Raw genomic sequence first — 18,284 nt, forward strand, 5'->3', positions numbered from 1 at the left:
TATTTGAAACCCTTTTGTTAAGTGTCTGGGGGTGGGGTGGAGGGGCTCTTCCTGTAAATATGTATACATTGCATATTCTGACTTCTGGAATTGCTAGTTATACAGATCTACAAATACCTTAGTTGTAAAACTGAAGCAATGCTACAAGAAACATGTCCTTACTTGTCCATATTCTGAAAAATACCTTAACTGGATGTCCCAAAGACAAATCAGGAAGTAGGAAAAAAATTATTACTGAAAGAAATCCCTCCTTCCGACAGTTGTCACTGAAACAACATTAAAACCATTGACAGGAAGTGAATAATTGAGAATCATGTTACAGTGGAACCTGTTGGTCGGAAGATATTAGGCATAAAGTAAACTGTCAGTTCTTGAAGGTGATATTAGCAACTTTCACCTTGTCTAACCACCACAAGTTGACACTTGTCAGTGTATTGAGCTCAGCTGCTGAGTTGTAGCATCTAATGTGTAATGTTAGCAACTACTTTATACAGTAATAGGTGTACAAATACATTGTAAAATAATAAGGTATACATAGTATCAGCAATTGGATAACGGCTATAAAAGCTGATGATTCTTCAGCTCTCTCCAAATGCTTAACACAAGAGAGGAGAAAGTTACAAATTATAGCATTCATATCAAACTAAATGAAGTAAACCCCATGTAATGTGGATATAAACAAGATTTACTATAGACCTTGATCCACTGAAACTACAATAATACAGTTATAACTGTGCATAACACACACGTCATATGTTATAACACTGGGGTGATGTTTTAAAGCTAAGGTTATCCAGTTTTCAGACACACATTTGACATCTAAAGTTTTGTAATTCCTGCTGACAATGTCTTGCTGTGTTGTTATTCCATTATTTACCCTGCTTTTCACATATTTGTATAAGGCTTGCTACTGAATAAATCTGCTTATTCTATTTTAGTTTTGGGTTGAAGTTTTTTTGAATCCCTAAAAAAGAATAAAGCACTGAAATGTTATTTGGAGCACATATTATTTTCTTCTGTGCTCTACATTGAAGTTGTGAAAGCCTAGTGCAGTTCTGTTGCTGTAGACACTGTATTTGCTGTATTCTCTTGTCTTCATTTTTTTTCAACTCTCACAACCTATTTAAATGTGATATTATTACAAGACATTTTAGATCTCCATATTTTATATTTAAAGGTCCAATTCTTATTTCAAAGCTTTCTTTATAGTCATCTTATAAACCATAAACCATGGATGGCTATTTATTGTAAAAGATGATACGTGTGAGTGTTGGTTTTGAAGCATGTGATTCATAACCTACAGCTTGTCAGCTTAAGATCTGTTGTTCTTACCAGAGACATCTGAGTTGTAATTACAGTTCTGTGTGCTACTGAGCTTTGCCAAGACTTGTAATAAGAAGCATTTGTATTTAGCTCAGCAGAGGAAAGGCGATAAATGCTCAAACATTACACATATCCGTGCTGGTTTTACTAAAGAAAACCAAGGGTTGCACATTGATCTTACGTTTTTCATAATTGTTATGGGCAGGCAGTAAGTTTTCTTTGGGCAATTAGAATTTACTGTGTAGGTGGAAACCTTATGCTAAGCTGCTTATATGATACAACATTGTATTGGGGATATTTTTGTTTCATTCACATTTTTTACATAACACATAAATATTGCTCTGTAGTAGGCACAACAAATACCCTTTCCATAGCAATATCATAAAATACCTTGTTGGTCCCCTGGAGAAAAAAAAAAAAGAAAAACATGGCTATAGCTTAGATTTAAAAACTGTTCAGATCCATAATGGGTACACAAGTGAGATAGATGAGTATTGGATCAAGCAAAAAAAAAAAAAAAATACTGTTGTACACGAATTATAACTAGCTGAAAGCAAGGTCTACATGGAAAGAGACTTTCTTTTCACAGAATGTGAGATACAGAATGTGAGAAAAAAAATTTCTGCACACGTACCAGCTAAACAGCCCAGCCCAGCTAAAATTGGGCCCTGAAGTTTTGAAAGGAAAGATGGATCATTCCAATGGGATTTCATTCCATTTATAATGATACCATATCCTCCCACTTATCCATAAAATGACCTTAGGAGTCCAACTTGCCAAAGAAGAAAAAAAACATGTAACCCTCTTCCATTTAGGAAAAAACCAGACCCCCGACTGCCCTCAGTTTTGGCAAGGCCCAGAACAAACCTGTAGAGTCGGAGATGGAGAATAGTGTCTGGTAACATCTTACACTGTGTCAGTATTTATGTGCTTTTTTTTTCTATCTGAGGTTGTATTTACCTATTTTAGAAAAAAATCTTCCCTGATAAGTAAAACTTTAGAATTAAAAAGGGTGTACTTTCTTTTTTCACTAATTTTGTTCTATATATCCAAACCTGTAAATCAAAAATTGCTGACAGGATAAGTAAAGAAAATTGTTTCTCTTGTTATAATGGCACTAGTCAAGTTTTTTTTTATATATATATATATATATATATATATATATATATATATATATATATATATATATATATATATAAATATAGAAATGTGGTATTGTGGTGCCAGGCAGGATGGTCCAAGTATTTTAAAACTGTTGGAATGCTGGGATGTTACAAATAAACATTTGTTTCCACATACATATTGCAAGTAATTTGTATAATATTAATATAATTTGTATAATATTTGCAAGTAAACAATTATTTGAACAATAAATGCTTAGATTCTTTTATTCACATTATTTTTAGCGTTGGAGTGGTTTACATTCACTGTACCTTTGTATGGTAAAGTGTTTATTCTACTTGTTGGCACCAGAATGATGGTTTTTGCTTCTAAAAGACTCTGGGGAAAGTTTTGAAACATGAATGTTAATGACGGGTTGTTTAAAAAAAACTCTTCACTGGCCCAGTGTAATGATTGTGGGTATTTGTCCATTTTAACCATCCAGTATTAAATTTTTATTTTATTTTAAAACCTGCAATAAAGCACAGAGGCCAGTTTGATTTACCTAGGCGGCTCCTCTAATTTTCTGTATAAAGCTGAATGTCATTTGAACTGCTTACTTTTCATTAAGATTGTGCTTGTATTTTATAGGATCATTGATTGAACAATTGACAGCAGAGAAGTATGAATGTATGGTATGCTGTGAGGTAATAAGAGTTATGGCTCCAGTCTGGAGCTGTCAGAGCTGCTACCATGTGTTTCACCTCAACTGCATCAAAAAATGGGCCAGATCTCCTGCATCACAAGCTGAAGGTCAGTATTTAATTTTTTTTTTAAGTAATTCTGTTCTCTTTTTCGGTAATCATCTCTTTAAATTAATTTTACAACATGTATATTTAGGCCACATTTTTGCTCAAATGTTCTGGTGATATTCCATTGCAACCAGATAGCACCATTTTTGTTTTTCTGAAAGTAGCCTTATACTACTGGGAATGGACATTGACAATCAAGATTTGACCTTTTTTTTTTTTTTTCTTTAGCCAATATTTGTCTACAATGTTATGAGAACAGGTCTCTCCATTTAAACTCTGCATTTTTTTCATGGCATTTATTTGCAAGTAAACATCTTGCAACTACTAGCTATGGTTGCTTGGTCACCTCGTGCCTTATAATCTTCAGCTCTTACCAGTTTTTGGGGTTTATAGGACTACCTGAGTCCTTGCCTTGTACTTTGAGCCAGATACTCTCCTACCCATTCACAGCTCTCTTTCCTGAAGTTAACATCTGTTTTATGTTGCAGCAGTGTTTTTCCCAGGCAGTTGTAGCCAGGTGCGATGCTGGATATATCTTTGCAGCTGCCCAGCTGTCCCCACCTGACCTACACAGCCACCTCTACACCATAATGCCCCTTCCCAGACTTCACATCCTCAAGGATTTTTCACTAGATATGTCATCACAATTCTGATGTGTTGGGGCTGCCTACTTGTTCTTCTGCCCAACCTTCAGTTGACACTTGGAGGGAGTCTTGTTCCTCACCATACGTTCCTCAACCCCTCTCACCCAGCATTTTTCCACTAGCAGCAAGGACACCCAAAGTATCCCTCATACCTTCAGCCCTCCTCTTCAACGTAATCCTCTGCCAATTGTGGACAATTGCTACATGTATCTACTAGTTCTATTCATATAGCACTTTGACCTTGCACCCACCTTCTGAACTTGAAGGGTCTTCCATTCCTGCACTGCAACCAGAGTTTGCTGGAGATTTATTGGTCCCCATCACATTCTGATTTGGACGATCTTCTGGTATGGGAACTCTGAGATAAAAATATGGATTCATCTGATGGTGCTGTGGAATAGTTACGTTGTGTAAGATGAATTGAGACTCCATTGTCTGGATTATCTTGGGTGCCTATGCTAAATCAACCTATGACTCTTGTATTTGTCTGGTCAGGCGCAGATAATGTGTACAAGGTTGTAGTTCTGTTCTTACCTGGACAGATTAATTTGAATTGTTTTCACTGTCTTGGGCTCTGACTTTGTTAGCTCTTTTACTCTACATATGATAGCTAGCTCATCCACTGTTTGCCATGAATAGAACATTTTCTTTTTGTTTCATATTTCTGATTTCCCTATAATTGAATTGATTTTGTTTCCTCATACTCCACTGTTGAGTCCTTGAGGGTTTTTTATTGTCCAGGATGATCACCTGTGCTGCTAGGTGTTCAGACCGGCATCCATTCTAAAGCAGATGGTTCAAAAATCAGCATGAGTGAGTCGGTGTCCATGAATAGACTCCCATATGGTTTTCTGAAGTTTTTACATAAAGGGTTTTTGTAGTACTGAAATGGAACAAGTATGAAGATCAAAAAACTAGAATCAAACTCCAAACTTTTTATACTAGTTTTGGAAAATTGATGGAAGAGCAGTGAAGTAAAGTCAGCACGATAGCCAGACCAATGGCATGTGTAAAATGGGATTTCAGCAATGGCAGTCTTTTTATCTTAGTAAATTTTCCATTCAGGCCTCACCTTTCCTAGTCATAATGGTGTATGATGGAAAAGATTAGAGTTGTGGCTCACATCATACCACATGACTGAGACTCTTGGCAAGTACTGGACCCTTGTTCTGCCATGTAGATGGAACCTTCCAGCACCAAATCCTTGGTCTGGTGTCATGAAGAATACTAAGGAGGTCTTTTGTTCCAGGCATATTATCAATCATTGTGTGTCAGTGTGTCATTTAACCGACATTGATTTGTTGTTGTGCTTAATCTTTCAATGAGACGATAAAAAAATACAAGATGTAAACATTTATAATTGTGCAGTATGTGTTTGCCCTAAATTCCCTAGTAAGGTCCACCAAGTACTTTTTGATCTTGCCAACAAAACATTGCTATTAAGGCCACATTGTTGCTTCTGCTCCTGATGTAGTTTACTTGGACTACACTAGTAAAATATTTGCCAAATGTTTATGCATTAATGCAAGAAAAATCTGCCCAGGTAGATGATGTAAATTGAAGTTTCTCTTGCTTGGTCTTGTGGTTGATGTGGTTGCCATAGATACAGTAGCAATGATACATCTTTATTAATTGTCCCTCCCAGAGAAATATCAAGCAAAGAAAACACTTTATGCAAATTCACAAGTTAAGGAAAGCACTAGTTGGCCTGCATGAACAAAGAACTTTTTTCTGTCTTGCATTTATTACTCTTAAAATGATGTTGTTATAGCAACTCGGCTTACTTTCACCATGCTGAGCTATTGTCAGCACTGAGAAAAGAAAAACAGATGGAGGTTTTCATATAGAGCTTTGTGTAATGTTTGTAGTCCCCTCTTTATTAAGCTATGGTAATAATACTCTGAATACTTAAAAATAATCAATATCCTATTGCATATTCTTGCTGTTGTGTAAATAAAAGTGGATATCTAGATCTTAAAGCGTACCTAAACTCAAAATTTTTACTCTACATAAAAGGGTAGACAACCCTTTTATTTCAAGTAAAAATGTTAAGTGTGACACTTCCCAGGACACCTGTGTCACGCATCCTGCGACGCTTCTGGCTGCTCCTTCTGGGCATGCCCTCATCTCAGGCATGCGCAAAAGGAGCCCTTTCATCAATGAAATAAAAAATTGGCGATCTTATGTATGCGCAGTGAGATCGGCAGTATTTTGCGCAGTCTGTCACGCAACAAGAAGGACCACGGAGGAAGAGAGGGGAGAGGTGCTTTCTCTGCTCCGGGAAGACACAGGACCCAAATGAGGAAACCACCCGACGGATCTGCAGGATTAAAGGTGTGTTTTTTGGGAGGTGGGGGGGTTAGTTCCTCTTTAAGGCTATAGATTTTACAGATAACCCCAAAATACTGTAATTAGAAAATATTATAAAAAAGCATTATATATTTAATGCTGAACGAGCTGTACTTTTTTTTAATGAAGCATTTATATCAAAAAGTATATATCTGCGAGTCTAATAGGTGGTTTATTATTCTTTGCACAGAATGCAAATCCCTCTCCTGGTTGTATTCAACATTGGGGGTGGGGGTACACTTAAAGACCCTCCGGTCCACATAAAAATGGTAAACAAATGGGCGGACTTCCTTAAGATGTCAGGGGAAGATACTTGGACACTACTACAAAGTAGCTGGAAGGTCACACCTAAAGCTATGATCAGTGAAACCTGGAGGTAGACACAGAATAAATAATCCATGGGCCTTTTAATGTACCCAACTGAGGAGCTCTAGATGTCCTGTGAACCCATTGCGGAGATATTTCTTAGTATTCTTTTGGCAGTAAGACTTCTGGCCGAAATGTAAACATTTTAGTTAGATGTGAACAGAATGTTGGTACTGTGTATGAGAGATGAAGCTTAAAAATACTGAAAAATGTAGGGCGGTACTGTTAGTTATAATGCCATACTCAAGATGTATTTTTTACTTTGCAGTTGTTTTGTACTGATTAATTGGGTGATATCGCTCACCTCTGTGCAGTTTTTTTGTTTGTTATTTTTTCAGACCTCCCCAGTCGATTGTTGTCGTAGGATTGTTTGATCAACTGACAATTTAAAATAGGACCAGCATCAGGGCTGTCTGATCTGTGCTGAGACCTATGTAACATTAAAGCACAGCTCCAGGCACAGTTGCATTGCATTTTTTTCTGATAATTTTATAACTTCTGTTCAAACGTTTAGTTTTCTCTTAATTTGCTGTTTTTAAGCCCCACTGAGCCTCTGCCACAAAGTATAGTGGTAGCCACATTATAACATTGTCTGCAGATAGCTCTTTCTACAGATATTGGATCCAATGTTGTGCCCACTCTCATTGATTTTTCCATTCACAAAGCATAGCCACAGAAAGGAAAGCAAAGAGAAGGGCCACAACTTTGGAACTTTTGTATGTAGAGACCTTGTTCTATTGCTGCTTCCTCTCTAACTCCATGTGGAGGTTATCAATAATATTTGAAGTAAAATAAAAAAACAAAGTTTGCCTGTAAACAACCTGGTTTACATTTCTGTTATGTATGTTATGTTATGTATAATATGTCTGTTATGTATAAATTGTTTTGTTTTTTGGAGAAAAAAAATAAGTAGACCTAATTTGTTTTATTGAAATTTCCAGTTCTGCAGTACACTGTGTTCATAACACCATGTAACAAGCAAAATGTATCTATGTTTATTTAGCTCGCTTGTTCTTATCCTTTTTGGAATTTGCAGAGTTAGATGGAAACAGATTTTGTTTTGCAAATATCTTACTAAGTTTTTGGAGCCCAAAACAGCCTCAGAAATTGGCTTTGTACAATAATTTTTGGCTCTGTAATTTTCGGATAAGGTACACAGAGATCTTTAGGGGACATTCTACTTCTAAAATAAAAAGTATAATACATTATTCCTTTTTCATGATAATCAGAAATGGTTGTTTGCTACTGTAATGGCATGCTTCTTTTAATATGAATCTCCGCAGTAAAAAAATAATGTGTTTTTAGATATTTGTGGGCATAGTATATGTTTTGAGATTACTGTTCTACACTTGTAATTTTTTTTTTTTTTTTTAGTAGTGAAGGTTAAAATCCCTGTCCAGTATCTCAGTGAGGTTTCCCTCCTATATCCTGTCCTTTAAAGTAAGATGATACCATTTACTGTGCAGGATTCCGCTGTTTGAGAGTTGTCATGAGAACAGGTGTAGCCTTTGATAAATAACCCCTGTATTACTACTTTGGAGGACTCTCAAGTTTTGGGATTTATCCTTACTTTCAGTCCTCGTATCATTGGTGATCAGGACAATTTAAGTGAACCTCTCTTATGGAGATACATTATGCAAACAACTTGAAAGTCTTCCTAACCCCTGAGTCTTCTGTACAAATAGGAAAAAAAAAGTTTAACATTTATTTTACTTTTGTTGATGCCTAGAGATATTTTTTACATCCACATTTATGGGTATAAAAATGCAGTTCATATGGAAACAAACACTACAAGCTCCAGGAATATTAATTTATTATTTTTGGTCATTTAGATGGGAATAGTGGCTGGAGATGCCCTGCCTGTCAAAATGTCTCCTCTCGGGCTCCAAGTATTTATACCTGCTTTTGTGGTAAGTGCCAATTATTTGCCTGATTGAGAACAGTTTGTTGCGATTTTGTTTACTTGTCTCATAATCTTTGTTGTCTGCTTCAGGTAAAGTAAATAACCCTGAATGGAACAGAAATGAAATTCCCCATAGCTGTGGGGAGCTCTGTGCGAAGAAGCGCTCTGGTTCTGATTGTCCCCACATTTGCAACATGTAAGAACCTATGTAACATTTTATACACAGTTCATGCTAATTTTGAGGAAGTGTGTGTATATCTGTGTTTTGTGTTTGTATTTTTTAGCTGTATATGTATGTATTTCTATTTACATCAGTGCCTGTCAAGTAGAAACTTATGGGCATTCCTAGTAATGCAACTTTCAGGTTATAACTTCATTACACCATTCTGAGTGCACATGAACAATGTTTATTTGTCTAATTTTATAGATTGGAAAATTTAAAAAAGTGCCATGCTTAGCAGGTTGAGTGCCCTGCCAGCCAGGAGTTACTATAACCTCTTACAGCCCAAATCCTACATACATTTTCTTTCTCCTTTTTTCTTGCTCGTGTTTTAGATGTGGAAATTTATATTGCATACACTGTACATCTTCACATTTTTATTTTTTTATGTTTTAGTCTAGCAAACTGGTAATACCATCCCAAAACATATTTTTTTTTTTTTGTGTTTTCTTTAGGTAGTTTATTGGTATTTTTGAGGTGTGTTTACGAGCATTACCTTGATAAAACCATCTATGGGTTCAATTATGTTTCAATGACCGTAAATTAAATATCTGTATTATAATAAAAATGCAGTATTCTCCCCAGATTTTTTTTTTTTAAGCTGGGTGGGAAGAAGCTTTAGGCTGTATTGTCATCCAACTTTTCAGTAAAAGCTGAAAAACTGCTAGGTAATTACCTAAAAGGGCCGGACATTGGATTGTTCGATTCACTACTTTAGGCTTCCTAGTATCCTCTCAGTTTTCCTTACTTTTATTTTCCCAATCAGAAGGAAAAATGGAGGGCGATTCTCCCTAATGTTGATACATAAAAGAAAAGAAACCTGACAAGTTTTCTTTCCCATTACCACTCAATTGAGCACTTTAAAATAACTTGTAATTAGACACACTGTAAAATCCTTAAACAAGACAAAATGTAGGAACATTTAAGACCTCATTGTGTTATCCTCATATTTAAATCTTCTATTTTCATCACGTTTTGGGTTTGTCCATTAAGGGCATTATGACCGAGTATTATAAAAGTCCCCCCCCTACCAAAACATGTAAAGTGAATATCTGTCATTTCCAAGTATGTTACCATCTCTCTTGAAGTGCCTAGAACTGAGTTCACGCTCAAAACTGACACATTGGAGAGTGGTTAGTGCGGCATCGCCCCTTTGTCAGCTCCAACCTGAAATCTGCACAGGGAAATTTTTTTTTAAAGAATGAGATATATAGTAACTTGACAAAGATAGGCGCCTTATGGTAATTTTACACTGCAATCATTTTATATTCCTCTTCCATTAATGCTTTAGGTTTTTCAAAAGTAAATACGTGCATAAACGTTAGTTTTTTTTAATGACTTGTCTCCATCATTCTCAGGTTGAACTTTCCAATTGCCACTTGGTTGGCATGTGAGCCTCCTGTTGCCGGATAATTGTTATTTGCTTTGCCTTCCCTAGTTCTCTGGGTATATGCTGTTCAGTGACTAGGGCCTGCTATTCTAGTTTTTACGCTCCTAAACAAAACTAGTTCTCATAATCTCTAGGTGCCTTTAATGTCTAACATAGGATCCTCCTTCTTTCTTTTTGTACATGTGATAAAATGTTTGTCCAAAATGTTTACAATGATTCAATGTTTTGAAAGATAAACCTCCTGCTTTGTTGTTATAAGTTTACTGGAAGCATACAATCTGTTAGAGCGTTCAGTGTTTTCCAACAAGGGTTCCATGTGACTCTAGAGCTGCCCCAGAAAAGGATTCATTGAGCAGTAAGCAATTTTCTGCCTCTCGGATCAAAAAAGATCATTGGTGTCAATAACTGGTTACCTATAGGGGGGACATTCTTCCCATTGGCCATCAGAGGCTCACTGGCCCCCAAGCAAATGTACTATGAGCTTTGGAAATCTAGTTATTATAACAGGAGTTCCCTAAGACCTGAAAGTTTTTCCCAAGGGTTCTTCTCTGATCTAGAAAGGCTATCTAGGCTGTTGTAGAAAAAAAACAACTGATTGCTGTGCCAACATGCACAACATAAAGTATAGAGCAGGGGTGTAAAACTCAAATACAGAGGAGTGAAATTAAAAACTTAGACCAAGTCGTGGCCAAAAAAGTAAGTAAGTTTAAGTAAGTTTAAGTAAGTTTACTACTTCATCCATACCTATCAAAAACAAACTCCTCTACACATACTTTAGGGTTGAAAAGACTAAATTCTATCCATCTATGCAGGCTGTGTGTTGTTAATCCTCTGACACTAAATATTACACTATGCAGTCTCTAACAGATTGAAACAAACACAATGCCCATGGTAGTCAGGCACCATGTGATCATTGCCTAGGCTTTGTGTCACATGATGGGCGTACAGGAATAATGTTTATGTATTGCATGTATTGAAAATGATGATGTGAGGTGGTAAGGCGGGCGGGCCAGATGTAGTTCGTTTTCTGAATTCTATAGGGGGGCCAAAAAAAAAAAAAAAAGACCTTGAGGGACAGATTTGGCCCGCGGGCCAGAGTTTCTCACCCCTGGTATAGAGGATGGTTTGCAAACTGGACATGCTGGATGGGTGTTTCAATAGTAGGAGGCTTCTTATCCCTCATTCACCACCTAATGGGTCACTAACATGAAACAAGATTGTGCATATATAAAATTAGCAATTCACTCTCATTGAAGACTAGTTTAGGATTTTAACGCTGGATCTTACAGTTTTAAAACCAACTAGCAATGGCTGTTCACACATTTGTACTAAGAAGTTCTATTTAGGATGGAGAAGATTAATTTTGCTTGATTCAAGCATCCTATAAATAGCCAAATATTTGTAACAATTCTTTTTATTTATGCAGCCTCTGTCACCCAGGACCTTGCCCTTCCTGCCCTGCCTTTGTGACAAAAGCCTGTGATTGTGGTAGAACAAGGTAAGTGTACTTACTATACGTTGTATGTTATGCTATATGTTATAGACAGTGGAAATATTGACGCATCATCGGGGTAATTTGCCCTTACGTTTATGTTGTAGTTTTTAGAGACTTTAACTTTTTCTATTCTTTTACAGTTTCCCAGTTAGTGATCACATAATAGTCAAGGCTTCTATAACCCAGAACTAGTAAATCACTTCATTAAAACACTCTTGTTAAGCGTTGTTATCTGATTTTCATGATATCTTTACATTCTCCATAAAGTGTTTTCAATGTAATACGTTGCAGCTTTGGTCTCACTCCACCTTTGATGTGGTGGCTTTGCTAGTTTTCTATTTTCAGGTTTTTCCCCTTCATGTCTCTGGGTTGCTACATTTTTATCCCAGTACTTGTTGGTACATTGAGTTGTCCTGGTATCCCAGTGGATGGGGCACAAATCAAACAAATATGACAATTAAGCAGAAACCTTATAATTACTAAGCATTACTATTTTATGTATTTTCCTGAATAGATTACCAACATAGCTGAGACAATCTTTGTTTACTGATAATGTCCAAAGGAGATGCTTAATTTGTTGCCCCTTCCTCCATTGGAGGTGATCAATAAAAAGGTTTTTTCACTGCTGCAATACCATCAGTAAAGCTGCATAGCTTTAATTCAGTATGTCAGATATGTTTTTCATAGACATTTCAGCTGTACTCCCCCAGCATAATGTCCATATGGAGTATATGTGCATTTGTTTGTCTTGGCAGCCTGGCGGTGACATATGACAGTGTAGTGAGTAATATGGAAATGTAATTACCATCATGTTGTTAGTTTTCTGAATAAACTTTGATGTCCCCGAAGTTTATTTGAAACAAAATCCTTATTATGGTACATTACATTTTTCCTCCAAGTTTTTATCCGTCAACTGCATTTTACGTTTAGGTAAATGTTGTAATTAGATGTAATGTAGGGAGATCTGTAATCACTCTGCTTTCTTTTAATAATTCTCTTGCATATTTCAGTGGCTCTTGGGTTTCCACGTGTCCATATAAATAAAGCACCTTACACATTTTTTTCGGCTTTGTATTTAATTCCATATGTGTTGGGGCCTATCCACATTACTGTGCTTAAAAACTTCAAGTTAGGTCAGCCTGGTATTATAAAGAATACCATGTACCAAAAATGTAATAGATGTTTCCAATAATATCTGCATACTGTCCATTTTCTTCTAATAGTATATGCATTTTGGATTCCCTGATATTAGCACCCTATGATCCTAACTAGTTCTTTGCTTTAGCTCTGAATCTATTACAGTAATGTTGTTTCTACTGAAGTAGTTTATTGTTTGAGGGTTTTTGTTTTGTTTTTTTTGGATTGGTGGAGGAGAACATGATTTATTGTGTCAATGTTGTGTTATAAAAGTAATTTTATTTTTCTGTAAAATCTCAGGACATAAAGACACAATTTAAATAACCAGCTTAATTGGAGATAAAAAGTACAAATTTAGTTTTATGATTTGTTTCATTTATTGTGACCCTAAAAACTAAACTGACCTTGCACTAAGAAGCAAGGTGTACTCATTACATCAGGTATTCTTCCGTCAAAATGCTGTTTGGGGCAATTGAAAAAGCACAGATAAGATAATAAAGAAAATATCCTAACCACACCTAGCTTCGAAAAAGTTACATAAAGATCCTCCCAGTGTGATCCTGGGAACGAATATAATCCCAATTCTCACCAAGGAGACACTCCTACAATTAGCTGAAGCTTCATTTGCCAAAATTAGGGAGACTCTGGGATCCCAGCAATTCACTGGAAAACTTTTTATAGCTAACATATAAATGCTTATCTAAATTTATATTGCAAACTAGGGAATTTTATTTTTTATTAGAACTGGTTATGCTTATTAAACCAGTTAAATAGGATTTACCTGTTCCCAGTAAAATTAGCTAGTTTAGTTAATTTGCTGGGCAGAACAGTGGCAAAGGGCATAACCTGGAAGCTGCTTGAATTAAAGTATATCTGTACTCAAGAAAAAAAAATATTATATTGCAAATTACCATAACCTAAATATGGTGACTGCATTGGATTTCTTTGGGTTTTTGTTGTGTTTTGGTGATCCTATCAGTAGCACATTTTCTGGGCTAACATCAATTGAGTATTACTAAAGATGAACCATTGTTTTCATCTTAGGACAGGAAACATGTTAGGGACTATAGATTCCTTCCACTTCCATCTCCATACCAAATGGAAAAAAGTTATTTAGTTCACAGCAGAAAATAAAGTTGCTTGGGATAACATTGCATTAAGGATGTACAGGGCTGCTTTTAATTTCAGGCAGGATCAACAAATATTTTCCCCCAGATTTTGAACTGCTATAACCAATCACTTTTAATGGTTGCAAAATAAATATATTTTATCCTCAAGCAATTTTTATTTTATATGATCTAACCGACCGAATGGAGCAAACAAGTGAAGTTTATATTTAGGGTTTACATACATGTTTTTTTTAGGCGTTCATGAAGCAGTCATGAAAATATTCTTAGATTGGTTGAACAAAAAAAATTGATTAGATATTTTTAGCTTCATACCAACAGCAGCTCCTCTAACAGCATGTCGTTGCAGCCAGTCCGTTCGCTGTGGGCAGTCTTCTACCTTGCACTGTGCAAATGTTTGTGGAAATTCGCTGAACTGTGGGGAGCACAACTGCAATCAGGTGTGCCATGCTGGGAAGTGTCAGCCATGCCAGCAAATTATACATCAAGGTAAAAATCATAGGCTGCTGCTATAAAAATGTCTTTCTTTTTTTTTCTATTTGTAAAGAATCACCAACTGAAATAACATTGAGTGAGTTCTGTTATCTTGTAACCACTGACTGCTCTGCCATCAATTAAAAGTTTATCCTGTTAATTTTTTCTGCATAATGTGTCCATTTTTATATAGTTCTAATAAAGAGGTTTCTATGGCAGCAGAACATTTGAAAGCATGTAATTCATTTATTAGTCATTATTGTAACAAGATTTTTTTAAAGGGTGTTAAAGAATCCACTACTTTTATATGTATGATGTTTTTTGAGCTTTAATCATTTACATTCTGACCCTTAAAGAGAGCTTATCTGCATATGTTGTGTCTTACATCAATTCTGCCCCCACCCCCCTAATAAATAACACACATAAGCATTACATAAGTATGTTTAATTTTGTAACATTTCCTAGATGTGTGTGGATCTGTTTAGGGGAAAGCCTAATATTCATCCCTATTATAAAAGTAGATGTCATTGGTATACATGGTCATGCATGGATAGTGAATGTGCTTGTTTATTCTCTGGCCTGTTAGGTAAGGCAATATTTAGCAAATCAAATTGTTTTCTTGTGCCTTACTGCAATCTTATTCTTATAAATAGCTTTGAAGCTGTAGCTCTAACTAAAACTTTAACTCTAGCACTAGGCAAACTTTTTTTATTTAGACAATAAAATATGAAATGCATAGAAGTTGTTTTCCCAAGCCTTTACTGTTCTATCCATTTAGTGCTGAGATCTACGCAGCCAAGATAGCCCACTTTTCCGTTACAGTTAAGGGATACCATACTGATGCCATGCTGTTCATTGGGAAGTAGGGGAACAACAACAGACCCATAAATGCTTCTCCCTGCTCATGCTCTCTTGTCTTATCAGCATGTTCCTTTGCGCTTCGCTGTGCCAGTTATTTGATTTGTACGTTAGATTTCCAGGAAATTATTTTTTTTTTTTTTTTTTTTACCTTCTAGCGTGCTACTGTGGTGGAAGCTCAAGAGATGTGTCATGTGGAACAGACAAAGATAACTATGATGGCTTTGGAAACTTCTCTTGCCAGAAGCTCTGTGGCAAGTAAGCTACACTGTTTAGTGCCAAATCCTGTTTGTGCAGGAATTTTTAAAAAGTTAGTGATAGAATTGTGGATTTCTAGTGTAGATCTTCTTATATAGGAAGCGCTTAGTGGTGGAGTTTGTATGTATTTGAAATCCCTTTCTCTTATGTACTGAGACAGAGGACTGTGTCAGGGATGCAAAGACTTGGGACTTGTTTTTACTCAAAACAAAATCACTGATACAAAGTGGTCAGGCGTATGTTTCACGTTTGTGCATTTTGGACACAATATAAAAAGCGTAGAGAGTAGGCACTTTCAAGGTGTTTAAAAGTAAAAACATGGAACTTTTAGTATCACATAAATAAACCATCTTATTAAAAAAAAAAGTCTTCCAATCTTTCAAATTTTCCAAGTTATCCATGATTTGCTGAAGAGGTGCTCTGCATGAAATCCATCAAAATATATTTGGGCATAAGACACTACTAATACTAGATGTTGAGATCATCAGCAACATAAGAAGCACTGAAGCATATTTATGTTGCCTTAATGGAGGTGGTACCCAAATCGTGGATAACGTGGAAAATGTAGATACTTTTTTATTCATAAGATGGTTTTATTTTGTAATCGTAATAAAGTTTCATGTTTTTTCTTCAATACACCTTGAAAGTTCCTACTCTCTCCTTACTACATTGTGTCTAAAATTTTCTTGGGATGTGGCATTCACATATATTTTCAACATCCCAACAATAATCTTTTTTTTCAAATTGACTTTTGTGCATTGCTACTTTGAACAGAGTTGTTAGAGGTTTTATGAAGTAGACTGTATCTGCTAAACATGAGCAACAACAAGTTGTCAAGCCATTTGTATAGATCTCAAGAAGCTATTTTTTTTGTTTAGTCCTTGAACAAGTTCAGTGATGGTACTTAAAGAAGAAAATATATGATAGGACTTCACTTTAACTTGCCTTTAATAACACTGGCTGTTCTTTTTGTAACATTATAAGTTTGCCCAGATACAATGACACCATTTTTCATTCTATACAGGATGTTTTTTGACGGTTTACAGTGCTTTGCTATAACAGTGAACTGTCAGCTATTAGAAAAAAATAATTACAATCAATAATGAAAGGAGTAATGATAATTTTGTATACAATCAGACTTAATATACACAGAAACTCTATGCAATCCTGCATATCTGAGTTGTAAATACATTTTTCAAAGTTTCACTATTTATAATGTTTTTACTATGTAGAGATTGCTAGAACTGTGATATGAGAGGAAGCCATAAAGCGCTTACAAAAGCAGTTATGTACAGAAACTTTTTAGATAGAATACTGAAGGTTAGATTAATAACAAAAATAGCTTTAAGTGCTGTTATGGAATTTATAAAGTAAATGTTATTTATTTATTTTTTAATGCCAGAAAACTCAACTGTGGTAAACATGGATGTAATGAAGTCTGCCACCCACAGCCTTGCCAGCCTTGTCCTCGACTTCCTCAGATTGTGCGTTTCTGTCCATGTGGTCAAACTCCATTAAGTAAATTGTTGGAGCTAGGTTGTGTGGACCGAAAAACATGCACAGATCCCATACCATCTTGTGGGAAGACTTGTGGCAAGCCCCTTCCTTGTGGTTCGCATGGTAAGTAAAATCTTCTTGTTATATACACCTGTTATACTGCCCAGTGAACAAAAGTTTTATACTATGTTTTCTACTAAAGCCTTAACTGGACACTTTAAAAGTCTAATGTGGTGGTTAACTAATAAAAAGCCCTTGGACTGATAACAATGCTGTAGCAAACAATCTAGCTCAGAGCAATAGAATTGTGAGTTAAGACTCTGTCAAGAAAAAATATATTTACTTCCTAACCCCACCTGGCGTTCTAATTATGTCTGTATTTTTATGCAAAAAGCGGTACATTGTTTGGCACAGAAATTTATTTTACATGGTAGGCCTATACTTCTTAGGCATAACTCACTAAAATATGTCCAATATTTATTAAATTTAATATAAACTTTAAATAAAAAAATCTTTTAAAAAAATAGTGAAACCTGTAATATAACTGTACAGTAGCATATATTGGATATATAATATATGATTACTTTGTATTGGATTAAATACAGTTATTTTGTATTGAATCTAATACAAAATAATTTAAAATTCCCGCTGTGCCTCCTGCATGCACTGATGTCACCGGTAACTTCCCGGGAACGTCAGTGCACTCCATGGCAGAAGATTGAAGGCACAGGACGCGGTCAGAGGACAGGCACGGACGAGCAGGATGCCAGAGGATGCAGATGAGACCAGGTAAGTGGTTTTATTTATGTTTTTAGCTACCCCTAGTGTGGTCCAGGGTTACTGCTTTTTGCATGTTTTTTTTTTTTTTTACCCCGAGCCACACTTGGGAATACCCGCCGGGGGGTTAAAGAATTATCAGCTGTTAGGTTAATATTACAATTGTAAGAGAACAGACACCAGTTGATCTTTAAAGTTGCTGTTCTGATTTAATAAGAAAAGATGGTGTTTTCATATACAAAGTAAAGTAGGTGGTACAGAAAAGTAATTAAAGGTTTTAAGTGATTAGTGACTCTTCTGGAATCCCTTAAACACACAAAAGGAACTCAACCAAATGTTCAGGATGTTCACCCCCCAAAATACAGTTCGATTTCTTGATTTATTTCTCATGGATGGTTCTGCTACAAAACGGAGGCTTCAAACAAGATGGAGTCCTAACAAAGTCAATTTCCTTCTCCATTTTAAATTTAAATTTATATTCATTTATATTAGAAGCCTCACACTGCCCTTGGCTGTACTTGTAAATGTATGTAAAAGGTTTTTTTTGCACCCA

General features: G+C 35.8%; 1 protein-coding gene across 1 annotated transcript in view; it reads left to right on the plus strand.

Moving 5' to 3' along the window:
- NFX1 (nuclear transcription factor, X-box binding 1) overlaps window positions 1-18,284 on the plus strand; it is a 56,507-nt gene that overhangs the window by 6,733 nt on the left and 31,490 nt on the right. The window contains exons 3-9 of the mRNA XM_072411893.1: window positions 3,076-3,237; window positions 8,428-8,505; window positions 8,589-8,694; window positions 11,535-11,606; window positions 14,217-14,356; window positions 15,358-15,457; window positions 16,860-17,077. Coding sequence (XP_072267994.1) covers window positions 3,076-3,237; window positions 8,428-8,505; window positions 8,589-8,694; window positions 11,535-11,606; window positions 14,217-14,356; window positions 15,358-15,457; window positions 16,860-17,077 — 876 coding nt within the window. The remainder of the gene's footprint in view (window positions 1-3,075; window positions 3,238-8,427; window positions 8,506-8,588; window positions 8,695-11,534; window positions 11,607-14,216; window positions 14,357-15,357; window positions 15,458-16,859; window positions 17,078-18,284) is intronic.

This window comes from Pyxicephalus adspersus, chromosome 5 (genome assembly GCF_032062135.1).
Source record: "Pyxicephalus adspersus chromosome 5, UCB_Pads_2.0, whole genome shotgun sequence".
Classification (NCBI taxonomy): domain Eukaryota; kingdom Metazoa; phylum Chordata; class Amphibia; order Anura; family Pyxicephalidae; genus Pyxicephalus; species Pyxicephalus adspersus.